The sequence below is a fragment of the Branchiostoma belcheri genome, unplaced genomic scaffold (genome assembly GCF_001625305.1).
Source record: "Branchiostoma belcheri isolate BF01 breed outbred unplaced genomic scaffold, Haploidv18h27 scaffold28, whole genome shotgun sequence".
NCBI lineage: Eukaryota > Metazoa > Chordata > Leptocardii > Amphioxiformes > Branchiostomatidae > Branchiostoma > Branchiostoma belcheri.
The window spans coordinates 1,255,440-1,282,805 of NW_017803887.1; the positions used below are offsets into that span (position 1 = coordinate 1,255,440).

The 27,366-nt window shown below is 41.0% G+C and overlaps 3 protein-coding genes across 5 annotated transcripts in view; 2 read left to right on the top strand and 1 right to left on the bottom strand.

Annotated features, from left to right (window-relative positions):
* Positions 1 to 1,975: 1,975 nt before the first annotated feature.
* Positions 1,976 to 9,047, top strand: LOC109472659 (alpha-N-acetylneuraminide alpha-2,8-sialyltransferase-like). Its single transcript, XM_019772495.1, has 9 exons — positions 1,976 to 2,227; positions 2,884 to 2,961; positions 3,634 to 3,786; positions 4,313 to 4,472; positions 5,137 to 5,249; positions 5,846 to 5,935; positions 6,867 to 6,978; positions 7,895 to 8,030; positions 8,775 to 9,047. The coding sequence occupies exons 1-9, from the start codon at positions 2,172 to 2,174 to the stop codon at positions 9,038 to 9,040; spliced, it is 1,164 nt and encodes a 387-aa protein (XP_019628054.1). The 5' UTR covers positions 1,976 to 2,171; the 3' UTR covers positions 9,041 to 9,047.
* Positions 9,048 to 11,201: 2,154 nt separating this feature from the next.
* LOC109472658 (G-protein coupled receptor 12-like) lies at positions 11,202 to 18,820 on the top strand. The gene is made up of 2 exons (XM_019772494.1): positions 11,202 to 12,153; positions 18,524 to 18,820. Exons 1-2 carry the CDS (start codon positions 11,275 to 11,277, stop codon positions 18,818 to 18,820), a joined length of 1,176 nt encoding a protein of 391 aa, XP_019628053.1. The 5' UTR covers positions 11,202 to 11,274.
* A 3,362-nt stretch (positions 18,821 to 22,182) lies between these two features.
* Positions 22,183 to 27,366, bottom strand: part of LOC109472701 — a 7,396-nt gene continuing 2,212 nt past the window's right edge. Inside the window, exons 2-8 of one of the 3 annotated variants that reach the window (XM_019772554.1) lie at positions 26,839 to 26,950; positions 26,392 to 26,458; positions 26,130 to 26,209; positions 24,305 to 24,418; positions 23,371 to 23,457; positions 22,568 to 22,693; positions 22,183 to 22,298 (exon numbers count right to left, since the gene is read on the bottom strand). In XM_019772554.1, the coding sequence (XP_019628113.1) occupies positions 22,281 to 22,298; positions 22,568 to 22,693; positions 23,371 to 23,457; positions 24,305 to 24,418; positions 26,130 to 26,209; positions 26,392 to 26,458; positions 26,839 to 26,916 (570 nt within the window). In that variant the 5' untranslated portion in view covers positions 26,917 to 26,950 and the 3' untranslated portion in view covers positions 22,183 to 22,280. Of the gene's footprint in view, positions 22,299 to 22,535; positions 22,694 to 23,370; positions 23,458 to 24,304; positions 24,419 to 26,129; positions 26,210 to 26,391; positions 26,459 to 26,838; positions 26,951 to 27,366 lie in introns of all 3 variants that reach the window. The other 2 variants (XM_019772552.1, XM_019772555.1) reach the window with 2 other exon arrangements.

The window sequence follows — 27,366 nt, forward strand, 5'->3', positions numbered from 1 at the left end:
GATCGTCATTATTTTGGATACTTTTAGAGGACCAATTGCACAATTTGTACTGTACTGTACTGTACTGTATTGTTTTCCATTAATATCAAACTTTTTATTCATTCCCTTGTTCTACATTTTAGGTCATCGGATCCGGACAAAGAGTACGGCAGCTTCAGCGTCGGGAGTTTGGGAGACAAAAAAATCTATTGCATTCCTCGGTAGGAACTCTGGATAGAGTAGCAAGGTGGCAGTTTTCGCTGTGCCTTGGGTATCCAATAGCATTGGTTGAATGCTCGTTATCACGTGATTTTGCGGATGTCATTAGCATCATGAAGTCGGCCATCTTGGATGACATTGGTTAATCGGTGTCACCCAAGATGGCGCTGATGGAATCCGTGACGTAATTGCCGATGAAGAGGTGAATTTATAGCTAAATTTAGCATCATGATTCCTATATATTATATATCATAATTTTTCTGTCGTTATACAAAACGTCTTTGGTAAAACTAGTGTTTACAAAGAAATTTTAATGCTGCATTTTTAAGACTGCTTTGGTTTTTATTATGCGATCATAAAGGCTTCAGTTGTCATTTATTGCATTTTTTTCCATTTTCTATTGTTGCAAGTAGAGTGTAGATTTAAGATCTATGTTGTCAAAGTAACATGTTAAAACAGACAAGTAAATGCCTACGTAGCATACAAAATTGTGAATCCTAAATGTAGATTAAAATGCAAAAGGATTTCGCAATTTGTTTAGTAGCTTTTTTATAACGGTTTGTATAGTGACTACATAGTGGATGTTGTAATTTTGTTGCACGATTCAGCGTACTAAGTTACATTATTGCAAAGGTCTAGCTATGATTGGTAGGTCTAAATAATCACAATAGTATATTAAGATAAATATGTTTAAGTATCTATAGCAGTAAATCATCTTTAAAGTAGTAAATATTTTTATCCATAAAAGGTGGAGTTGGTCCTTTAATGAAATCAGATATTAAATCATAGCCGTAAAGCGTGCGTAAAGGTCCCGTCATTTTACCTAACTGGAAAACGGACACTTTACGCATGATTTAAGTATCTAATTTTAAGCAGTTTCTCGAGTAAAAGAGTTATGTTAGGAGGGGTTGGCGCTTGGGTTGCAATGCCTCAAGCTTAAGCCGAGATTGGAAATGAATGAATAAAAAACCGTTTCTAATCAAGCATAGTCCAATGTGTGTCATTATCCCGTTTACATTCGTATATGAAGATTTTGTTTTCGTTGTGTCTGTCTGTGTGTTTGCTTGTGTTTCCGTTGTTTAATATTTCCGAATTCTAGTAACACCAACAGGAAATTTAGCCTGGGTACCATCCTACTTGTATGCCGGGGCTCCCACACTCGCTTCTTAGCCAGTAAACCTTCGGCGTAACACACCAGCTTCGCTGGCACGAGGCATTCGGCCGAGGTACGCTGGGAGGGGGGCACCAGCAAGCAGGTCGTTGACCTCTGACAATCATAACCCACTGCCCTGCGTGTTTTCATCAAATAACAACTAGCAATTAGGAGTATCATGATCGGGCACGGTTTGAAAGGGATGTGTGGCACTTGGACCAGATGTGAGGAATGTGATTTTAACCCGAATCGCGGTTAAAAGCGTTTCCGTGTGAACAAGGCTTTAGACAACTAGATATTCATTACCTGTCACACCAGTTATGTAAATGAGGCGTAACTACTGACGTCAGAATTGCTATGTCTTATTTTTAAACCCGTCTGACATGTCAGCGTCTTCCCTGTCCTGAACCTCTTTCCTTATGTACTTTCGGTAAAAGCTTTATATCATATTCTACTTTATACCATTGTCGGGATGAGGAGGCTCTGCCTGTGGTGATTCTGGTAACGAACTTTACTCATGTGCTGTATTTCAGACTCTCCTAATTGTCTAACCGTTGTCTAACATTAACTGTTATAGAGTCTACCACAGACTGTGCATGTGGCAGAGCTTTTCCTTTTCTAACCTCTCTAACACTGAAAATCTGCCTTCTAAGCCTTCATTTAGCCAACGGAACTTCGAGTTTACTCGCTCAAACAACAGTTGCGAATAAGGGCTATCTAGAAGTCACAAAAGAGGTTGTTAGATGCAACAGTAAGCTGTACTGTATTTTCTGAGCTGTGGGAGGCCTGTCGTACATTTTGAGAACCCGTGAGAGGAACCATGTGGAGTAAATCTACAGTGACGAGTTACACCCTGGCAGCCCTGGTCGGCACAATGTAAGTAACGTCTAGAGGAAAGATATATGTATTATGAGACGATTTATATCCAGAGCTCGAAATACTGGGTGCAGGTGCACCTTAGTGTACCCAAATTTGGAGCTGTGCACCCAATTTTTTCTGTGGGTGCACTGGTGCACCTAAATATTTTTCTTGGTATTTTTGTACATATTAAATGTATACGGTAATACAGGATATTCTTGGCAAGTGTCAAAAAAATACTAAAATCTTTTTTGTAGTACTTGATTAAGATTTTGAAGTTAGCTTCCATTTCGGATTGACTATTAGTTTATGAAGTCATGAGTACAGACACTGAAGCTGGTAGAATTTTACGTCTCTTTGGAATATGACCTTGTTTCAGCTTACTAAGCAAACATCAAAACAAGATAAGACCAACAATATTTATGTCGTTTCTCTTATATGCTGCCTTAGTATTTGTTATAACTAGACTATTTGTTTTAATTGATGCAAGAAAGACAACAGCCACAACGCACGTCATTTATACAACATGACCTAGATTCCAAAATGTTTTCGTGTTCCGAAAACATTGACAGTATTTTGTCGGCATTGATGCAGCTCTACTAACCATTTCAACTGACCGACAACGACATCTACACCTTGAATCCCATTAATTATGGCCCATATTTGTTTTCCAGCCTGTCCCTAGTCACAATTCACAGAGAACTCCAACAGAACCAGTGTATCAGACAGTGTGTCAGACACACCTCGTACATGTAAGTACACACATCGTTCAGTAATATCTGTTTGTTTGCATTCCAGTGATAATATGAAAACCGTTCCAAATGTGATAGCATAGATTATTAACATATAACATAAACGTTATTCACGTCATCTTGTAATTGTGAACCAAAGTCTAACAGGACTTTGCATGGTATGGTTTACGGTTAATTCAATCTGTTTGACATACTCGGGACTCTAAAATAGCAATATGAAATATTTTTAGACGATTCGCCATATGTCACATTTGCCCCGACTACGCATATTTACTACCACTTCACCCTGTCAGGGTGACCAGGGCTACGTTTTATACTACTAGATGATATATGCGTATATTCTACTTCTAAATATTCATTTAGATGCCTTCCAAAGCCTTGTGACTATATTTTTACTTTCTTATTTGTTTACGTAATCACAACAGTAGTACGATATCGATAGTAGTAACGACCCTACGTTACGAGTATCTAACAGTAACACCTGATCTGTTTAGGCTATAGCTTGTAATAGAACTTTCTCACGATTTTATGGACTGTCTACCATGAGACTTCCCCCAGACAAATCATCTACAGGTTTTTATTAGTTGATGTACGGGTTTGCTGTAACGCACATTTATAGGACTGCTAAAACTACAAAACACCCACTAATCTACTTTGTCTTTGTCTGCACAGGCACAGTGCGATACAGCCCAGAGATGACAGCCCTGAAGACTACATAGGCGCACAGTGGGAGGAGTCAGATGACCATGACGTTCAGATGGAGGAGTTCATCCCCGTGGTCAAACCTTTCACAGGATTCCATAAAGCCGAGACTGACAATATCAGGTAAAACAGGGCCTGACGTAGCTGACATTTGCATGCCTAAGGCCATGTTGATTTGATTATATGGATGACATCCGCGCGCGCATGAATTTTCGGCCGTTTCCAAAAAAAAAGTTTTCAACCATACTGTAAATCGTACAAAACAGTTGCAAAATGAGCAAAAATATACCGTAAGTTACAAAAAAATAAGTAAAAACTATACCAATGTCGTAGAATGCCAAAATCAAACGAAAAAAGACGAAATTGTAAGGAAATGAACTTGAAGATTAGATTATTCGCCAAACCATATTCTGTCCCATTTGTTCAACCCTCATGACCACGTAGATTTCATAATGAAAACTTTTTTTTTTATTCGCACGCGGCCCGATACTAGTTTGGCATCCAGGGTAGTCTACTGAGGGACCTGAGTGATTGGTCGAAAGCTCTAGGAGAGAGAACATTTTGTGTTGCATCTAAAGTTAACTCTAAACATATAACTACCAACACAGATGAAGTTTCATGATAGTACAACATGATTACACTTCCACAGAGCTAGTCTGATGGAAGAGACGCGCAGTATGGACGACATGTTCGCCACACAACAGAACATCCAGCGGGGCCAGACCCTCCACTTCGCCGAGACCAAGATGTGGTCACTACAGACGGAAACAGTGAAGATTCCCGACGCCGTCCATAACATGCTCCCCCGGGTAGGCGTCATGTCTAAACAATGGTTTTAGGTCATGTTGATGAATGGATGACATCCTCTGAAACTCCAAAATTGATGCGAGCGTGCAAATAAAAAATTTTGGCAAAAAGTTTGGTTTCATTATGAAATCTAGGTAATCATGAAGGTTGAACAAATTAATTAAATAAACACACAGTGTACTAAGAAAATAATCCATCGCTACATGTATTATTTGTCAGTTTTGTACAGTCGGCAAACTTTTTTCACAATGGTTTGTTGTAAAAAAAAGGATAAAACTGTTTTAACAATAGAATAACCGTTGGATACCGATAATATAAGCAAGTTTGGTCAGGGCAAAACAGAAATTGAAATCAAATGAGGATTTATTCACTGAACTATCACAATATCATGCTATGGTCTATAGCTTCAGTGCCTGTGACTGGATCCGTATGTAATTCCTGATTTTTTTCACTGTACTGTTATGTTCACTGTTTTCACTGCGACTTCTGCACCGTGAACTTATCATTACAGTTAACAAATAATTCATGGACTTTCTTTTTCCTGCACCTGTCGCCACCGTGAATATATAGTTCCGTGAACGTGTCCACTTTTCTCAGACCGTGAAATTTTGCTTCCGTGACCATAGAGTGAATTGCAGTATATGCTGATGACTTCTGTGCTGACAGGAAACCGGCCTGAAACCAGCGCAGTACAAGACCTGTAGCGTGGTGGGAAACAGCGGCGTTCTGACTAACAGCAGATGTGGAGGCCAGATCGACTCGTCGGACTTCGTAGTCAGGTGAAGAAATATAAACAATCGCCATGGCCCCATTCCCGCTAATGCTGAGGTCACAATATATTCCCACACAGGGCCCGGCCGGGGAGCTTTTGGGAACGAAGAGTACGATATAAAAGACAATAAAACACAGGTTTTTAATGGTAATCATAGGCACTATTTCTGTATATTTTTGACATGAATTACATGTATTAATTTTTCGTTAATACAAACATCCCGACCGGGCCCCGGTTTGGAAATGTGACCTCAGCATAAGGTAAAATCGAGCCGAATTGATTCGCTTTGATCCGGTTCCGATCCGGCTCGATCCGGACAATTTTATCCTAGTGGGAATGGGGCCCATGACACCACGGCCAACGGGTGGTAGGCAAAAAGAGAGTGACGGTTGGCTGATTTGCCTACCACATTATTTGCATGTACATGATGTAAACAAAAACAGCAATCGTAACGTTCGTGTACGACAAGCATCACGTCGATTTTTTTTGTCTGTGTGACTACAAAAATCACGACAGAGAAAGCGTTTAACGCGCTTTTCCAGTAAAGTTGTGGTGGGGCAGAATAATTGACGTTAGCGTGACCTTTGACCTCTTTGTTGTCAGGAGCAACTTTCCTCCAGTTGGGGGAGAGTTCGCAAAGGATGTCGGGAGCAAGACTGACTTCATCACGATCAACCCATCAGTTTTCGCATTGTAAGTCTACTTACTGTGTACTTATTTAATATGATTGAAAATGAGCACCATTTTATAATGGATTGTACACTCTACAATGATAAGCGCCTTTGCTGTTTACTTTTCTTTCCGCTTGTTCAATTGATTTCAATACGTTAGATCTTATAGATAAATGCAACTACATTCTCAGGGGAGATAACCAATACAGTGTTCAAATAGGAAAATACATTAAAGACTGTTTCGATCTTAGAGAATAGTTGTTAGAGAATAGTTAAACCTTTATTGTTACATCATACATATACTCTGTACGTAAGATGACGTTATCCACACATGTATATTTAGCTTTGTTAGATCTTTAGTTGTAGAAGACCCTGTACTTTTTTGTTGTGTCAATAAAGAATCAGTTTAATACACATAGGGAATGGGGGGGGGCAATTTACTTTCAATCCCACTTTCAATTTTTATTTTTATTTGTATTATTATGTCAATAGCTAATTTGAAAGTTTCTACAACTGATTATCGTAGCCTAACTACTAATAAGGCTACACTGACTTAATTTTATGGATGATATCCTCTGAAGACCCCCAAATAGTGCGCGCGGGCGAAAAAAAAATTCCAGCCGAAAAAAAATACAAAGCTGGCATTGTGAATTTGTGGTAGAAGTAGCAGTGCATAACTTTTACGACAAGCTGGCCTTTTGCGGGCACAAGATCGGTGGCATGTCAGGACTTGATCCCGAGTCGAGTACGCTGCCGCTAAGCCACACGACCCCGCCCGGTAACAGTACTTCTACGGCATGTTATGGGTGGAGACATTCCGTTTAGGTTTGAATAATTAGTTGTAGACACTTTCAAAGTATATATGTAAAAATACGCATTTGAATGGACATGTGTTATATTATTGTAGTCATTTCCAAATGGTACCGGTATAATTTATTTTCTTCCCTTTACAGCTATGACAACTTGATCAAAGAAAAAGACCAGCGTAAGTTTTTAGACGACCTGGCACAGTATGGCAAACCTCTGATGTACACACACCCGTTCAGGATTTACCACCAGGCAAAGGTTAGTTTCAGTCTTCATGCAAGGAATTCAATTTTTATAGCCTGGTATCCAGTCTTACGTGATTGGGGGTATTCGGGTGTTCAGGCAGGTTGTGTCTTCGGGGGCTCTAATAGCTTCCCCCGCCCAGTGCAACAGGCCGACCTGGTAGGAGTGTTAGGCTAATAAGAGACAGTATGCTTGGGGGGCTAATCAATCTCTCGTGAAATACACACCGGGAAACCTATGTGAGGCGGGCGGCACAGAGCTCTTGCGGCTCCGACCACGATCAGACTGGATACCAGGCTACAATTTCTAGGACTGTGCAAGATTTATGTAATCTAACTAGGCTTGCCAACTTACTGCTTAGATAATAATAATAATAATAATAGATGGTTTATTGAAAGTAATTTGCAGCCACCGGGCTGAATTGCATACCTTGTACAATTGCTAAAAATCTTAAATTACAAACAGATACCAAGAATTATAAAGAATCCATACGAATTTTACGGAATTCATACGAATTTACAGAGCAGGTAAAAAATTAGTAGGAATCGTACGTTTCTGAGTAGTGCATCGTATGTATTTAGTGAAATTTGTATGTTTCCTTGTAATTGATCATTTGTATTTCGGAAATTTCGTATGATTCTTTGACACCCAAGGGGTCTACTTCTACATGTATCATTTTCCTCATCATCTTCCCATCCTAGTGTTTGCTACCGTGGCAAATGATATTGGCGGAGAAAAAGCAATATGGGTAAAGATCTCTGGCCTGGGTACCATCCTGGTTAGTTAACGTCTGCTCCCACAGTCACCCCCACCAACTGTGGGAGCGGACGTAAACTAACCAGGATGGTACCCAGGCTAAAAGATCTCTGGCAGAAGTATAATAAAAAAAGGCATCTTGTTCCATTTTGTCTGTCAATTTGTCGTTCTTTAGGTTTGTCTGCAGGCCATCTCTGTCATGAAGAAAGCAGGTCGTATGGACCAGGTCAGGGCGTCACATCCAGACTTCCTGACGTCTGTCGGGAAATTTTGGAAGGGGCGTGGCTTACAGGAGTTGAGATGCACCACAGGTCAATTTCATTAGTTTGTTTGCTTGCTTGTTTGTTTGTTTGTTTGTTTATTTATTTATCCAGGAAATTCATATCGCCTGGTGGCGTTTTTCAACGGTTCCTGGGGGGAAACCCCAAACAAAATCTATTAACAACAAAATCAACTCAGAAATAGCAAAGGTATCAAATAAAGTTACACAAATTACAAAATCAATTTGAGAATAACTTAAAATAACATACATAATACATATGATCATACGACCAGAATAAGAGAAACAATATTGAAGCCGTACTATCATATAACGTAGAACCAAGGTTGATCTATTACGAAACCTTCTTAGCCCTGCTGGGCTAACCTTCCAAGGCTCAAACACATACATTTCAAATTACATTATTACAAGAGAGAAGACAAGGCTCTGACTTATTGTTTTGACTATTTAAAAATGCAATGATGCATTTCACTCCTTTAATATGCGATGTCCCCCCGGAATCAAAAACATTTAATTGTACAATGATTGAAAACTTTTATTTTTCAGTAACAATGGATGTTGTAGTAGTTGGCAGAAAACTTAGCATAATGCAGTACAAATTATACATTAGTTGTTTAACAAGGTTTATGAAGTCAAAATTAAAAAAAAATGTTTTTTTGCCCTATTGCATTAGATTTGGAGTCTATGGAGGATGTCACCAATAAAATTTTCTTATTTTGGCCCCATGTTACATAATGGAGTTCTTGTCATAATTCCTGTTGTGTTATCTGTTCAGGTCTGCTCCTATTGGCTGTTTCCATGTCCCTGTGTGAGGAGGTCACACTGTACGGCTTCTGGCCCTTCACCTCGTACAACGGGCACCCCGTCAACTACCACTACTTCGACCGGCCGACAATCGGAACGAAGGAATTCAAGGACAAGTCGCTGGAACGAGAGCTGGTTCAGCATGGATCTTTTCACAACTTCACGGAGGAGTTTTTATTTCTAAACCGTCTTCACGACAGGGGGGTGATAAACCTGCACGTGAGGCCTTGTAGTTAGTCTTTCTTATGGGGGGGGGGTTACTTTGCTTTATTATTTCTTTTTATATTCCAACATCTATCACAAGACGTGGTGAGGACACACTCAAGTTTTTTCAACTTATATTAATGCCGCCACCAACATAGGGGACAATACAATACTCATTTTCACCTGAGCGAAGTGAGGAAAGTCATGTAATGTGCCTTTCCCAAAGGTACAAGATCGGTGGCATGTCAGGACTCGAACCAGGGACCTCTTGATTCCGAGTCGAGCACTCTGCCGCTACGCCACACGACCCCACAACTTTACTTTATCCATCCAGTTCTACCGTCTGGAGTGTCGTGGGGAGGGACAGTTGGAGGCCGACTGCAAGTCTGGAGGCTCTTCTTAAAGGCTTGCCATACCTAGTTTGGATGTCCTTCAGTCCACGTCTTCCTGGGACGTCCCCTTGTCTTAGATACAGACTTTCTGTAGTTATAAGATCTGTGCGGTACTTTTTGTGGTGGCATCCTTACAACGTGTCCAAACCACACATTTCGGGACAGGGGGCATTGAAAAGGCATCGGCCTGTTCCCCCTGTCCTGTCCTTGTGGCAAAGTTGTAATAATAAATAAACAAGATTTGTTGTTGGTCAATAAAATCTCTGACTGGTTTTATTACTTAAGGCGTTTTCAGTAAACTGAGGTCTTGACTAAAAGTTAGAATATGTGTATAAACTGTGCCATACTGAGCACATGGTTTCACTAGTTTAAACAGTAGCAATTTATTTATTGTACTTTAATTGATTAATCGTGGCTTGGTTATGTATTTGCAGGTTATTTATGTGCGTAATTGCAGCGCCACACATTTGACTAAACATATATATGTTGTAATAGTAGCTGGTTGAATATAATCTGTGATTATACATGTACAGCATAGTTTGGTCAACGAAGAAATAAAATTATTAGAAGGCAATAATGTCGTTCAGACAGTCTCCTGCTATAATGTTGCTCCTGCTCGTACCATGTTTTGTATTCTTCTATCATGTTGATTGTTATGACGCCTTAGCTTCAAAGCTTCGTTAAGATACAGAAAATGAAGTGTTTCTTTGTCATATCTTACCATAGAATTTTTCCTAAAATTATTTAACAGCAACAGCTACTGCCAGAAAATGAAGGAACTCCTTATGTAGCTTGCCATTTCAAACGCGTAAAACATGGACCCTATGACAAATATGTGCAAAGAAATGGCATTTAATCTCACTATCAGACAGATGTCATCATTCAAAATATTTTGTTTCTCCGCCCTTATATATGTAGAGAGACAATTACATTCCGACCTTTATGTGGTGCCGATGTTTTCCTTATTGAAAAACCTTCTGAAGGCACAAAGGCGGCATTTTTGTAACCACTTGTGGCCTTCGGGTGTCTAAAAGGTGCCTCGTAAAATACTTTTAATGTTCCATTTGTGGATGCGTTTTTTTCAGGATTTGTTACAAGTGTATGTAGATTTTGTTTAAGTTCTAACCAGCCCTAATTGGCTAAAACAGGAATTACTGATACATTCTCTCGATTTCTTTAAATTATTGGTTACTAACGATATTATCTTGGACGTTGATTTTTTAGTTGACCTATATTCTACTTATCATCATTTAAAATGTACATTTTCACATTCTTAATCTTTATCATGCTAGTCTTTGTCGGGTTTATTTTGAAGGGATGATTAAAATCTGCCTGCAGGCGTTATGTCTATCCCGGCCAGATGAATGAACTGAAACTGACATAAAGGCGGTCCTGTTGCACCGCTGCACGTCTGATCGCTGTTCCCAACATTACCATAATTGGTTACCCACTTTTATACTTCATGAAGCACGATGCCGCCTCCGCGCCACGCCAGTTCAGATGTTGACGCGGATCGTAGTAAACGAAAGATGAAGCTGATTTCCTTACAACACGGGCGGTAACATTGTTAATATCTCATGTATCTAGAGAATGTAATTTGACGAACAGTCTGGAACAATATTGCCATGGTAACAAAGACGTACATGTAAGTACATGCAGTTTCGGAGAAAACACTGTAGCCGTGGGCAGCACTACGCATACCGTGGAGATGCGTTTAACCTTTCTTACAGTTCTTCTAGCAATTTGTTCTGTAGCGTAACCATCAGATCGTACGATCGTGGAAAGATCGTGCAGAGATCGTGTAGAGATTGTGTTGAGATCGTGTAGAGATCGTGTGAAGGACGTGGTGACATCGTTAAAACTCGCGGCAAAACCATGAGAAAACGGGATCAATCCATCGCGGTGACGCTGATGATTTTTATCATCACAATTCGCTACGTTGGAATAAGCTCGGCGTCCGGACCAGACTTGGACACTACGAATCATGCCGGCGACAACAGGGACGTATCGAGCAACTCCTCTCTGCAGAACTGTTCCTCTGTGAGTCACAACACATCCACGTCTACCAACAACAGCTCTGCAATCGAACACAACATCACGCTACCAAGGGTCTACGAATCACTGAAGAACGACTCAACATCGTCCAGCTTTGATTACGAGAAGTACGCTTCTGTCGAAGCTATATCGGTGTTAGGCGTTGCCGTGGGCCTTGGTGTCTGGTCAGTGGTGGCGAACAGTCTGCCGCTGGCTGCTATCATCAAGCAAGAGCAGCTCCACACGCCCGCCTACATCCTCATGGCTAACCTGGCCGCAAGCGACGTCCTGACCGGGTTTACTTTCATGTTCGTTGGTAGCTCGGTCTTGTACCACAACCTCATGGGGACCAGTACCCCAATGATGACCTCCCGTCTCCGCTTCAGTGCGCTCCTGCTCTCGGGACTGTCCTCCGCTTACGGTCTGATGGCGCTAACGGCTGAACGCTACTGGTTCATCGTTCACGGGATGACCTACGTCAACAACGTCACCAACGACAAGTGCAAGGTCATGATTGTCCTCGTGTGGGTGTGGTCAGCGCTGCTGGGGATGCTGCCGTACTTTGACTGGAACTGCGCGGGACTTTTCAGCGAAGGGTGCCTACCGTTAGGCGGGGGGTTGTCGTACGGCTACGTGGTCGCGGTCCTGGTGTTTGTCTTCATCCCGATGGCGGCAATCATCCTCCTCAACATGGGCGTGCTGTGGTGCCTGTGGAAGCAGGTTTGTTTGTTTGTTTGTTCATTTAGTAATCTCCCGAGCTAAGCTGGGTCACGGGAATAGGAGAGTTTCCCGTGCGGGAACTGTGCCACGGAGGGGGAGAGATTCCCGCTTACGGGAATCTCTCCACCTAGCAGTGCCGAGTCCCGCACGGGAACTTCACCACTCAGGGCTGCCACGGAGGTTGAGAATTTCCCACAATACGGGAATCTCTCCACCTAGAAAGACTAAGTCCCGTACGGGAACTTCACCACTCAGGGCTGACCGTGCGCGCACGTGTTTTGGGGCCGATATACGGACGGGAATGTCACCATATTACACGAACGGGAATTGGACCATTTTAGTCGACATTTCGCGTACGGGAAATTCACCAGCAGTGACAAATAATGTCCGTCCGCGGACGCCGTACGGGAACATCACGGCCGATATACAGACGGGAACTTCTCCACACAAACGGGAATTGGACCATTTTGGTCGACATTTGTCGCACGGGAAATTCACCAGTTGTACTACAGGTGATTGAACCGGCTGGAATCAAAACAACGCCCCTAGCTTGGTTTGAAGCAAAATTCTAAAAACGTCGAGTGATCGACGTAATCACGAGTGCTCTATGGACATTTCTGTGCTGTAATAATAGTCTTGAAACTCGGTAGAACACACACACATAAAAAGCCTGTTATACTACGGTACAAAAAAATGTCCGAAGAAGACACAATCGCAATTACGAGTAAGTCTTATACGAACAGTGCTGTTGATAGCGTAGTTGATAACGCTAACGACAACCGGCTCCTCGACAACGAACACAAAATGTTCGTCCTCAAATTAAAACATAATGATGTGTGTCAAACTCACGCTATACAAATGACTCAGCGAGCGGCTTAGACTTTACGGCTATTCCCCTATTCTCATACATGCTAGTACTCAGGACGCTAGTACTAGTACCGGGGTAGAAAAATATGGCGGACATAAACAAAACGACGCTATCCCGTCATGCAATAATGACGCTAGAGTGTTACGGTTGTAGCAAAAATAAAAACCTTGTTCGGTATTTCAGATTCAATCCCTGCGTATGTGTTGTGGGTTGCCATTTACTCATATTTTCCTTGAAATATATACATTTCCAGCAAGCTGAGGCTAGGGGTTTCTTAATCATACCGTTTGCGTTTCGAGTTTTGTTAGTCCTCGTACGCGTACTTTGTTGCGTACTTTGTTCTGTAGCGCTGATTTCCTTTTGCAAGGACGTTATAGCCTCGTTGGAATAACGATTCTTTTTGTACCGATAAAAGACCGTAAGTTTAGTCTCGCTGATATCCGGCTCCTGAACAGTAAACACAAATCATGCGTCCTCACAACGTGCCCAGGCCCAACCTGGTTACAATGCAACGATGTACTAGTAATACATCAACAGTTATTTTCATACTTGTCCGGCCGGGACGCTGAAAAGATGGCGACCATAAACAAAATGACGCTATCCCGTCATGCATTATAGTATATCAGCTTGGCGCGAGACCCGAGTGTTACAGTAGTAGTCTACACGACTTTGGTGATTCATATAACGAAATCAGACAGCTTTAATTTCTCTTTCAGATTTAGGTAGTGTAAGGCAAAAGCTTGTCATTCTTGTTTTCATTTTCAGATTCAAGTCGTCAGGATCAAGGTTAAGACCGTGTTGGGTAACACCGTTCGCCGAATAATTTTTTAAAATCCGTTTTTCATTTTTACGTTGGTTTCTAGTTATAACGTTTGCTTTTTTCAGTTTTGTTCCATTTTTGACTTATCTGTGTCGTTGATTTCCTTTTTGCTACAACGTTCATGTTCCTCATCAGTTTACTAACATCCGATTTTAAAAGTAACAGTTACCAACTAACAGTCCATCACAACTTTCAGACAAGTTACGTTCAATCTAAGATAAAATTACTGAGTATGTTACTCTAAGTGATTACACATGATACTATATATCCGTGTTCGGTAGTTATTTTTTTTTTCAATTTTGATGAATTTTACAGACTTACGAGCCGAAAGATTTGCGGCGGTGGGGACGCCAGGTTTCCCCGCCAATAACACAACACCGGATGCAGTGTCAAGTTGGAGATTACAGCGATTTCTTCGTGGCACATGCTTAAATAGAACCTGTATAATTACATATTTGTATTTATGTTTTAAAATGGTTGCAGTCGTAGATAGTGATGTTATATGTTGTTGTTATACGGGAACAAACATGGCCGCCGTTGAACTTCTATTGTTCTGCCGAAACAACTGATGCTATACCGCCATGCATTGCGAACCATACTCAAGGCTGTTGGACCGGATTTACAGTTTCTAGACGATTTCTTGAGCCGTCGGACACCCTAAGGTAAGGCCGGAGTGCTACAATTCCGCTAAGAGAAGTATGGCGAAAATCTCATATCGATGAACAAAGATTTCCAGCCGTCTTCCCATAGAATTTTGGGCATATTGTTAGTTGCCTCTTCAAAAATTTATGGGGTAGACACTGTAGTATTTAAAATGTAAATTTTGACCCTGAAAATATAGTTTTACACTTTTGCAACGGAGTTGCTTTTTTAAACCCTTATTTAACCCTGAAAAAGTACAGTATGTAACAGTACACCTCTTCGGCCTGAGCCGCTTTTCAAGAGTTCAAGGGGAGGTGGGTCAGGGGTATAATGCTTCGGTTTCAGTTACAATAATCAGTCATAGAAATACAATATAAATGCATACAATACAAGTTCATACAAAATTCAAACATTATTTCGATTCATATCTTATTGCTATCAGTATCGACATCCAAGTTTCATTTCACAATTAAAGTCATTCTAAGTGACTCGACGCAGTCGGTTTTTAAAAGCTGCAACTGATGTGGGGTCCTTCCAGCCCAGTCGATTCCGTACTTCAGCCGACGGCGTTCTGTGCGGGGCTCCCAGCAGCAGCCTCCCGGCCCTGTTGCAGTTTTTGTAGATCCTGTTCTGGTGCAGTGTCCCAAACAGTGCTTGCGTAGTTTACGTTATATATGGTCAAAATACTGCTGTACAAGGTAATGTCATTTCAAGTTAGTTTGGAAACAGATACATCGCTAAAATGATGAGAAACAAACAAAATCGGATATGATCACTTATGAGTTCTACGAATGAATAAAAGTCTTGCAGTAGAAATTGCGAAATTGCACGTCCTTTGCACTTCTAGGCTTTGTTTATAATCTGGCACCCAAAACAGAACGCGCGTGGACGAATCTTAAGCTTATCATCTTTATCTAGTCTTTTCACAATGTAAATTTTGGACCCGAACAATATTTTTTTAACACTTTTTCAACGAACAGAGTCAAATGCCTTTTTGAAATCGACAAAACATAAGTAATGGCGTTTGTTTTCGGAGAGGTATTTGCTTAGCAGGGAATCCATAATAAATACTTGTAAAGTCGTCGTTTGTGCCAAATCGATTTGTAAATCCGGCATGATTAGGGGAGGCAAGTTTGTGCTCGTCCAGAAAAGTTGTTAGACGTGTGTTTAGTATTGACATAGATAATTTGCCACAATTTGTAACTGATATCCCCCTACAATTACCGGGGTCATCTTTTATCCCGCCTTATAATAGCCTGGGACCCTGGGTACCATCCGGATTTAGATCCGCTACGACTAGAAAAAGCGGAGCAAAATCCGGATTGAACCAAGGCTAGCTGTATAATAGGAAATGTAGATGTTTCCATCATACATGTGAGTCATTATGTCACCAAAAATAACGTTAGTTGTTACATCGTGTATATGAAGGAACAAGTCAGTTAGTAAACCAATATCATTGTTCCGAACTACTAACGAGTGTTCCAACACGAAAGGAAGCCGTCAACAACATCCAACAGCAAAAGCATGATACAACACAAACGAATGACATCTCACTGGTTTTATGTTAGTAGTAACCTTAGATGTAAGATCGTGCCAGACTTGGTTGTGTTAGTAACGGCAACAATAACGCGAAGGCAACAGGTTGGAATAAAAATAAATGAAGTAGGTCTGATTCCTTTTTCCCTCCAAGATCCAACCGATAGTCTCTTGTGACAGGCCTGGTCTCGTAGCGGTACCTGAAAAAATGTAACGCTGACATGAATTCTACGGCGCACCGTGCCACGGACATAGTGACTTACTCAAGTTACTGTGCAATAATGTGCAATTGTATTGTTAGCTGTAGATAGTATAGTAATTTTAATTATGTAAATGTTAATACATTGCAGTGGTTTCAATCTACGTATTTGTAAAATGCCAACGGAATTCAGTCGTGTTTGAGGAATTCAGCACGCTGCAAAGTTGATTTTAAACAAAGATTTGATTTATTTATCTTCTTCACGTTTCCTGAAACGCAGAGCATGGCGGTATAGCTTGGATTAGTAAATATACGCCATTGTTCCTATCGATGAGCAGTATTTTGGAGATAGAAAGGATTTAAATCCAAATCCCAGGAAAAGGACGTCGTCTCTCTCGAATATACAGAACATCAGACACTGCGCCTCTGCCACCGCAAATATGTCACAGTGGAAGCAAGGAGCTACCTCCTCGGTGAAAGTATGCAAAACTCGTCAAAATTTAAAATAAAATACACACAGAGAACTACAGCTCATATGCACACATTAGCACGTTTAATCACAATAACATAATGTTAAGTTACCGTATCCGTTTCCAAGTGAATTCTAAAATACTACACAAACTGTCGCGGAGGCACTGCGACCTTTGAAGTGACATAACACAGTTTTCGCCCTAATTTCTATAGTTAAGCACCCCAAGGTGGCTCACTTCGACGCGGTAAAATTATAGTAGGGTGCACTAGAGTAACACGGCCAACTAGTACATCTACAAAATAATAGAAAACAAAAAAGTTATGTTTTTAACGTGACGACCTCTTTTATCTGGCCACCTGTGGAGGTCAAAGGAACTGCAGGCGGCTCACCATGGAACGCAGTTGCGTAATGCGGCGCATTTATACACGAACAGGGAAATCTTCACAGTATGTATCTTGTACACTATATCAGATTATACAGTGTACAAGCCGATGCATTACTATACAACACAGCTCAGTTTACTCCTGGTTACATCTCACATAAGTCGCTTGATTCAAGGAGCTTTTATCACAGAATAATGCCCTTGCTTGATTCAATAGTTCTGCCCGCACTACTTTCTATACCCACGCCCATTAATACTGTGTTCTCCGACCTTGACATTAAACAATACCATGACCTTTGACCTAATGAATACTAATTAGTAGTAGCGTGGGTTATGGCCGGCCGGTGTGTCACGACTTCGGGAGTGAGGAGCGAGTGTTGTTTTATAAAGTCAGTGTTGACCGATAGAGGACACAGATGAAGTAGCCAACGCCACAAGATTTGAAGATCCATATTTCGTCTTCCATGCCCACAGGTATCTTGTTATTTTTTTTTCATTCTCGGTATTTAAAAAAATGCTGCGTTGTTTACAGCATTTAGTATCCAGGCCCTGGCAGTCACGGAGCCTTATTCACGTAGATATGCTTCCCGATTCTCCCTATCATAGTCCCTCTTCCTGAAAGCAAAATCAGTGACTTGTTGGAATGTACAAATTATTATCGTGATTGCTTTGACAGTACTATGTTGTTTATTTCGACGTTCTTAGATTTGGAACGTTTAATACCTCCATAATACGATATCTTCGAAAGTTCGTTTTCTACCGTAAATACTCATGAATGCATGATATTTACTCAAAAGGGAAAAGGTACCCATACACAAATCTCACAGAAAATGTGCGTTTGTGGCTTCGCAAATTCGTCTTTTTTGCTTGATATATGATAGTTTGGTGTGAAGTTTGCGATTTGACCCAAAATGGTGACGTTCCCGATCGCGCAATGTCGGCCCGAAATGGTGACGTTCCCGTTGCGCGATGTTGGCCCAAAATGGTGACGTTCCCGTTGCGCGATGTTGGCCCGAAATGGTGACGTTCCCGTCACGCGATGTTGGCCCGAAACGGGTGACGTTCCCGTGCTTGCCATTTGAGAGCTGAGTAATGAAAACACATGCGCGCACTGTCGCTCTAGAGTGGTGAATCTCCCGTACGGGAGTCCGTGGCTCCACGTGGACAGTTCCCGCGCGGGAAACTCTCCACCTCCCGTACCTCGGCTTACCTGATTAGTGATAATATGTACATCACTATTCTTCCTGGAGTCCTATACAACCTAAAAATTCAACTATTATTTACATTTACTTCAACTGCTATCATTGACATTATGCTTCAGGAAAACTTATCTTAACAACAATTTTAAACATCAATTATTACATCAATCATTACAACAATATTACACTATACAACCATCAATCAATAATGTTACACTATACAATTAGCAAAAAAAAACAATTTTGTAATAGGTGAACGCCATCGCTGCACAAGAAGCCGCGGTGGGAGCCGAGCCCAGCACCAGCCGGAAGTCCGCCTTCACCGTCGTGCTCATCACCGTGGTGTTCCTGGTGGGGTGGTTGCCGCTCTTCTCCCGGATGGCCATGCTGACTACGGACGTCGGCTCGCTGCACGAAACCAAAGTCTTCGTGGTGCTGAACTCGGCTATCAACCCCGTGGTGTACGGGTTCAGGCTCCGGGAGGTTCGCCGCGGCGTGAGGAGGCTCTTCCGATGCGGTGGAGGAAACGCGAATCTGCCGGTTAACTAAACAAAACAAGAAGGGAACAGGCCAGCAGCAAGACATTGAACACGCACTCCCCTTTGGTCTACGGACATCAACAACGCATTACCAAAATTAAATGCAGAGCGTGGAAATCTCTGAAGGACTAACTGTGCACCAGCTATGACAAGCAGACATCACGGTGGAAACTACGCACAGCACAGATAACGCACAATATACCACCAAAATTGATGTGAAAATTCAAAGATTCTTACGTACTCTATTTATATCTTCTACAATCAAACTACTTGGTAACAAACCTATCAAGGACATGGATAAGAAATGAAAGACATGCATCTTTGGACAAGGTTATCTACCGGCAACACTAGACGCCAGGGCTTTGAAGCGGCTTTCAAGAAATACCATGGCACAAAATCATACATTCATATACATCAAAATCCATGCAAGGGACGTACACAAACAGTAGACGAAAAGTTAAAGGATCAAAACGACCATCTAAATGCCCCTTTTTTCAACAATGTGGACAAGGAAAGAACCAAAAGTGTCTAGGACAGACGAATACCAAGAGAAGTGACAACAGCAGCCGAACAACAAGCCATATCAGCACCAAGGACAGGGACAGAAGGACGGTAAGCCACACACACAAACTAACAACGGAAACAAAAGCCAAAAAGATCAGCAACACGACGGACTATTAGAAATGTACAGCTCTATCGACCTATTATATAGCGATATACAAATCAGATAACTTAAGTGCAATATTATGCGCCATACATAGCTCTGCCATTTCGTACATAACTGATTTATTAATCAGACACCTCCGAGCCTGTACTCATTTTCTAAATGTGGTCAACCAAATGTAAATCCCTAAATCTTATATTATATTATTATAAGAGATTTATTCTGATGTCAAAGTTCTAATATAATCTAAAAATCGTAAGCAGAATATTTATGTGTACTTTATAGTTAAGCTAGAAATTCTTGATTTTACTATAATAATATGTGTAAAAAACAGCATATCCGAAGTCTTTTGTGCCTTAGTGTTAGTCAGGGTGACTGTAGAATAAAGACGTTTTGTCCTTATTAGCATCGTTTTGCGACCGTTTTGTATTCATTAGCACGCCTCGTGTAACTTACATGTTTGTTACACATTGTCTTCTCAATTATTACCTCCCTTCATTTAATCAAAGGATGACTGTAATGTCGATTTTAACTTTTAAAAGAATATTAGGGTTAAAAACTGTATATGCATCCTTGTTGACACTTTGATTTCTATAATCTCTCTATATACATATAATACATGTTTGAATTTGTAATACTTCTGATGTTTTTTAATATGTTAAGTGTTCTGAATGCTCTGTAGACTTCGAAATTGGTAGTAGTTTCAATATTAAAAATGTATTTCAAACAAAGAATCAATTTGTGTTAATTTGAAATCACAGGAAAGGAAAACCCCGCAAATAAACACAGAGAAGGCACCTTGAACAGAGATCATTGGGAGTAAACCATTAACCATACCACAGAAAGATGCATTTTTGTCCCAAAAGGCCATTTCTAACGGCCTTTCTAGCAATTTCGTTGTTTACCATAATTTTCATTGCATTATGTATACATATTCCTTAAAAATATAAATATGTTTTCTCATGAGACATTTTAAACATATGTATGTACATATTACTGTAGTAAGCGGGTAGCAGGTGGGTTAAGCAGTTCTACTCAACCATGATGAAATGTCGGTTAGAAATAACGGCTTTCTTTACCCTCTATTATCCTTCTTCCATAGACGATGGCACAACCTTTCGCAAACAGCTGCGATATTAAATCTCTCGACCTTGTTCTAACAACGCCCCAGAGGCGCCACGCAATTTACTAAATTAAACGCAAATTAAAAATGTAGTTTTAACACAGCCCTGAATGCTTTCGGACCTACAGTTAACAATCTTGCCTCCTAGCCGCAGATACCCCAAGCATGACTGATCCTCCATTAATTGCCCGCTGCCACAAGAACCTAATTACTCCGTAAAGGAGGTATCCTATACCTCCTTCGGGGTATTGTGGTTGAGGCGGTATTTCGTGTTCGCAGCCAGATCAGAGGGTTCCCTTTGTTTAATCGGCATGTAATTTTATACGTCGTGTCTATGCCCGGCCTTGTTGATGCACGTGTATTTATTATTTTTTACCGTAGCTGCTTTCGCGGTCAATGTAATATTTAAAACGCACCCCTACATTTATGAGGGAAATTGGTACGGCCAATGGTTTTGAGTAGGGAGTCTGGCCGTTTCCCATATAGTAGACGTTTGGTGGGCCGGTGTTCAGAAACAGACGCGCGTTTTGCGTTGTATTTGTATTGGGGGTAAATTTCAAATATGTTCGCAGTCAAAAAACACATGGTTGTGTCGGTTGCATTTTTCTGTAATTGGGTATGTGGTGTGCCGTTGTGTACGTTATGCAACGGCTATCATATAAAAAAATATTCCACAGACACCCTACTATCCAAAAACCATAATGAGAATTTGCCACCTCAGCTGATACCGATATCTCTTCTGGCCCATGGACTACAAGTAACTAACCACATTTAACGAGCTAAATAGGCTACCTTGCTGTTAATCTAATCTGAAAGATGTGACGTGGGTAACATCGCCTTCGGATACAGTTGTGTTATTGTGGTGGTGAGTGGCATGATCTTATAATATTAGATATCGTGGGTGGTCGTGTGGCGAAACGGCAGAGCATTCGGCTCAGAACCAAAAGGTCCCGGGTTCGAACCCTGCTAAGTCACCAACCTTGCGTCCTTGGAAAAGACACATTTACACGAATTTCCTTACTTAACTCAGGTGAAAATGCCAGAATCATCATTATTATAATCGTGTGTAAGACCAAATTATATCAAATTACGCAAAGCGCAGTGTTTCCAAGATCCCGTCTTTTTTCAAAGCCCGAAGTTGAAAATATTATAGAGAACAAACATTTCTTAGCATATTGGCATCATATTTTTCGATTTTTTTTTGTCTAGCTGTGACACATGCAAAAAGAATCCGCATATGGTCAGCCAACATTTACTTTAAAGAAATATTGAATTTGGTCAGGATCTGATAGCAGTAGTTTACTTTGGCTTCATATGTATGCTATTCTCCAAGCAGAAGTTTGGGTTTGGGGTTATTTTTGGCGTGTTTTCAGGCTTTTCTTATCGGGGTTTCTCTTTTGCACTGGATTTTTTTCTCACCCAACCTAACCTATATGTATGCAGTACTTGGGTGCTTTTTTCAGTTAACCTATATAACGTTACATGTCTAATAACTAAAGTATCCATTCAAATATTCTTTATTCTTTCATCCATCTAACCTTTGCAATTCAAGACAAAAGTAAGACAAGAAATTTCAATATCAGGGTTTCAAATCGTTCTCTTTTCCATGAAATCATTTGGAATGACATTCATTTTAAACCATATGACGTCATCAATGACCTGCTGTTGCCATGGGAACGGGCCTCACCACTGAGACTGCACCTGGAGGGGTCGAAAAAAAAAAGTATCGTGATGTTCTTGACATCTGAATGTTTTCTGTTTGTTTCTTTGTTTGTTGTTGATTTGATTTTATTTTCAGTTCAGATTTTATTTTGCTTTGTTATAATTATGTAAATATAATTTGAAATGGGTTTGTTTAATACAGAATGATCAAAGCGCATAAGAATTGAAAGATAAATTTTTCAGTATTAGTCAAGTATGGGAAGTGTGGGAACGTACTTGTAATATATCTACAAAGATGTAAAACTGACCGCAGCTCCGGGTGCCAGGCCTGGCTGGGGCGCCTGTACGGTCATCACCATCCCCGGCTGCCCGCCCTCCACCACTCCGTCACGCAGGTTCTGGTAGTGGGAGTACACCACAAGGCAGCCGTACGCCTGCAGTAAGCACAATCACGTTCAATCATGTAAGCGTTAGCGCGGATAAAAAGCGATCCTAGCGGTTTTTATCATAACCACATCGGGGTAAGGGTAAAGCAAGTCGAAGTTCTTCCCAGCGTAAAGAAGGGAAAGGAAGATTAAAACACACACTGTGCAATGTTGTATTTTCTTCGAAATATGTCACTAAGAAATGCCATGGTTTAGATTAAACATACTATGTAAACAAAGACAAGAAAAGTCACTTAAAAAACAAAGAGAATACGCATAAGATTATACAATAATATTTTATGTCATATATCAAAGCAAAGGACAATGGACTAAGCTAATATATTCAAAAGCTGTTCAAAACCGTGTTTTTTTAATATGATCGTGCAGGAAACGCATCGCTACTCATACACTAGGGTCTCCTTGAAAGCACTAGTATGGGTTCGATATAAGGTTAGCTTTGACAGTATACTATAAAAAATCCTCCTTATGGTAGCCGCTAGGGGGTCCAAAATCTAATCATTTCCAGGCCGCATCAAGACCTACCCACCTACCAAGTATCAAGATAATCCATTTAAGCCTTCTCAAGTTATCGTGTCCACAGACAGACGGACGGACACACATACACATACACGAACGCCTCTGAAAACATAACCTTCTTGGCGAAGGTAACAAGAGGAAAGGCCTACCGTAATGAGGGCAACAAATCCCCAGATGATCCATGCGCCGGCCAGAAAGGGGCCGATCAGCAACGCAGCGAGCTCGCTGGCATCACCCTGTAAACGAATAGAATACAGCTGTCACTGGCGAAAAATGCCGTTGGTAAGAATGTCTTCAGAGACACATTTTTTTACAGTCTTAAGGGCATCCAATGCAATTTCTGGGCGGGAAAAGTAGAAATATTCCGAAAAAGGCAGTCTTTATTATATTATGTTATTACATACTGCCCCACATTAGCTCACATAAATTAGTATCTTTTTCGTCAGTCATTTAAAACCACAGAACCAAGCCCCAATATGTTCTGGGTGGTACCCTAAAATCAGTCCAGGATTTTTGGCGTTTTTGCTCCTCGAATGTCGATATTGAATAGGATAGTATTGTCTCAACTTATTATGTAGATACGAGTGACTAAGATATTGACTAAATTATTTCCCTAAAGGTGGTCGTCGAAACGTCTTCACGTTGTGAATAAAAGAACTTTAGATTTCAAATATTTACCAACCTGATACAATTTTGGCGACGTCTAAGGGAGGAGCCTAATGGTACAGTATTGTGCAGTTTGCAAGAATTCTAGGAATGGTACAGGCATTTTGTCCACAGGAATGGAATGTCCACAGGCATGTCTTTGACCAACATCTATGCCCACATTCCTGGAAACCCATGGGAAGACCTGTCTGCCCCGGATGGCCCTACTTTCTGTGAACCAGGGGCTCATTCACTATACACTCAGGGGAGGAGTGTACTGTATCTGTCTAGACTTAGCAGGTACCAAGGCTTCCCCAAAATCATGAAATGATGGCATGCCACGCAAACAATAACCATAACAGCAACCACCGTCGCCATGGCAATGTATGTTTTCATTGCCAGTCTTTTTGCGGATGTTTTTGGAAAGATATGACTTACTGATGCGTGGATGACCCCCAGCCAGACCACGGTTACGTAGATGGCCACACCGAGTGATGCAAGCGTGCAGCATACGGAGAAAATCACCCAGGACAGGAGCAGCTCCTTCTTTTCCTGTCGTTAAAATACAATCCAGACTTTTCAGGTATACGTATTGCAAGAACTGTTTACGTCAAAGGAAAAACATTTCGAATAGAACCCCATTCTAAAACCCAGAAGTTGAACGTTGAGTAGTCGAAAAAACATGTATCGTGATGTCCTTGACATCTGAATGCTATCTGGTTGTTTGTTTGTTTGTTTGTTTGTTGATTTCATTAGGCTCTGTTTTTGTGTACTAAGTGATTGCCTGTGATTGCAAGCGAAATCAGGTTCTAGAATCAAATGGTGTTTTATTCGTAAAAAAAAAACGTGGACTTTGCAGCCAAAGGCTGAATTGCGTCCAGTTGTACATGCAAATTCATTACACATTTATTTACATTTATTTACACAGGCATTAACACAGGCATTATTTACAACGACTTTAACGTACGGTGTCTAACACAAATAGTGACTGTTCAGGAGGTAGGTCATGTATGGGACGCTACTCTGTTTGTACCGCTCAGTTCTACATTTGGTAAGGGTCAGTTTGTTACTGGAACGAGTGGTGCGCTCAGTGGTGGTGCCCCTCCTGGGCGGTAGCCAGTGTTGGAAGTCCTGTGATCTGAGAACTTTCATAGCAAATTTCAGGCAAAGTTGGACCCTTCGGTCTTCTAGCGTAGGTAAGTCCAGCGTTGCACATGCCTCGGGGTATGAAGTATAAGCTGACCCGAGTATTACTCGACACGCGCGTTTCTGGATATACTCGATCCTGTGACGTTGTCTGGTAGTCAGTCCAGGATGCCAGGTGGGCGCCGCGTATTCACAGCTCGGACGGACAAACGTTTTGTAGCAGGTAAGTAAGTCATCCCTAGAATGGCGTTCTAATCGAAATGTCCCCCTGTGACGTAAGCAGTTCATGCAATCAATGAAAGCTACAGGTAAACTGGACTATTATAAGCGTATCAATATCAATAAAATTCCAACCAAAAAGGTGACATTTGCAGTTTGAAAGCAAACTCATTGACATTGTGTTTACCTCCACATGCATGGTCTAGCCAAACAAACTACTGCTCTGTTTGTCCTTCCTCAAAGTGAAATAAATTTATATGTGTGTAAGCAGGCTCTCTATCTCTGGTCTGCTGCATAATGTAACCCAACACCACAGGGTGTTGCTACAGCACCAGTTACCATGGTGACAGACGTCTGGTTCAGGTCATCAACTTTATTTGTTAACACAAGAAGAAGAAACTGAGCAAAACCAATATAAATTTTCCTTTTGTGAAGGTAAACATATCAATACTCATATGTGGTATAAAAATATGATATTGACATAAAAGAAGACGGTTGCTTTACAACAATATATTATCAAGCAGATATAGAGAGGAAATTATGGCAGGCAGAAAATACAGTCCCAATATTTGCTTGAAGATAAGATAAGAAAATCTTTTTAATGTTGCTGTTGTTATTGTTTTGGATTTGAGAACATTTTCCAGACATCTCCTTGCATATTAATGTGACTTACAATAGATAAAGTATTCTAAAAAAAAGTGCGCATGTGCAGTCGCGATGCATTGTGGTCTGAGGGGGAATCCCCTGACTGCAAACAAAGCATGACCTTCAACTTTGACCTTAGACCACAATGCATCACGACCACACAAACACACGCGGAACTGTAAAATGAATAATAGTTTGTTTCTATATCAAAGTTTTATAGCAGACGACTATAAAAATATGTAAAAACTCCCACCTTCATCACGCCAATAAACAGCAAAATATCGATGATGATGCCCACAGAGTAGATGGCGATGTTTACAGCATCAGAGACCGCTAGGGGATTACAAAGAAATAATAAAGATTATAAAGAAACAGTAAAAAAACATTAGTGAATCGAAGAAGGAGAGGAAGAAACTGAGTAAAAACAAATATGTTTTCCTTCGGTAAACATAACTACATATGTGATATTATACATGTCACGAACTTAGCATGCGGGGGAAAGAGAGGTTACTTACGCACGGCCCCGTCCGTGGTGCTAACGATGTTTTTGGCAGCGGAGGCGATGCCAGCGATCTGCATAGTCTGCGGAACAGAGAGACATGAATTAAAAATTAGATATCTTGAAAGTTCATCTGTGTTGGTAGAAGTCATTATGCAGCAAGTTTAAACTGTAATTTCCAACACAAGGAATTGGACGCACCCAAATTTTCGACTGTACAACACGTCACGGAAGCGGTGGATTGTTCATTCCTTGACAAAGACTGGAGTTGTTCAGTCGAAAATTTGGGTGAGTCCAATTTCTTGTGTTGGAAATTACAGTTTAAACTTGCTGCATAATAAAATTAGATAAGGCCACACCGACTTAATTTTTATGGATGACATCCTCTCAAGACCCCCAAACTAGTGCGCATGGGCGGATAAAAATCGCCAAATAAACTGGGGTGTGCCCCCTTAAAACTTACCATCCAGGTACTGGCGATCCAGTAGCAGCCTACCCGGAGCGAACAGCAACCGCAGCAGCAATGCTGCAAAATCGCCATCGTAAAAAGCGCCGCCTGGCAACAGAGGAACAACCTGCAGAAGAGATGATGTTGAAATGGAATAACTGAAAGGTTTGATGTGTATGTTTGCAATGAAATGTAGAATTTTGGTTTTTTTATAAACGAGAGCGTGTACTTCTAAAGCAGTTAAACACACACAAACAGTCGTATATACATACACAGAGACATGGAAAATATATGCATGCATATGCACAGCAAAATCGCGCGCACACACGCACACACGCATACGCGCACAGAGAGACAGAGGGAGAGAGTGTGTGTGTGTCTGTGTGCCTGTGAGAGAAAGTGTGCGTGTGTGTGTGCTTGTGTGTGTGTGTGTGTGTGTGTGTGTGTGCTTGTGTGTGTGTGTGTGTGTGTGTGTGTGTGTGTGTGTGTGTGCATGCATGCATGTGTGTGTTTGTGTGTGTTTGTGTTTGTGTGTATGTGTGT

What these genes read in the sequence shown, in the direction of transcription:
- LOC109472658 (XM_019772494.1), top strand. Translation starts at nt 11,275, where the DNA reads ATGAGAAAACGGGATCAATCCATCGCGGTGACGCTGATGATTTTTATC. An exon ending in TGTGGTGCCTGTGGAAGCAG is followed by an intron (nt 12,154 to 18,523) that starts GTTTGTTTGTTT and finishes ATTTTGTAATAG; the next exon opens with GTGAACGCCATCGCTGCACA.
- LOC109472659 (XM_019772495.1), top strand. Translation starts at nt 2,172, where the DNA reads ATGTGGAGTAAATCTACAGTGACGAGTTACACCCTGGCAGCCCTGGTC. An exon ending in TCCATAACATGCTCCCCCGG is followed by an intron (nt 4,473 to 5,136) that starts GTAGGCGTCATG and finishes CTGTGCTGACAG; the next exon opens with GAAACCGGCCTGAAACCAGC. An exon ending in AACCCATCAGTTTTCGCATT is followed by an intron (nt 5,936 to 6,866) that starts GTAAGTCTACTT and finishes TTCCCTTTACAG; the next exon opens with CTATGACAACTTGATCAAAG.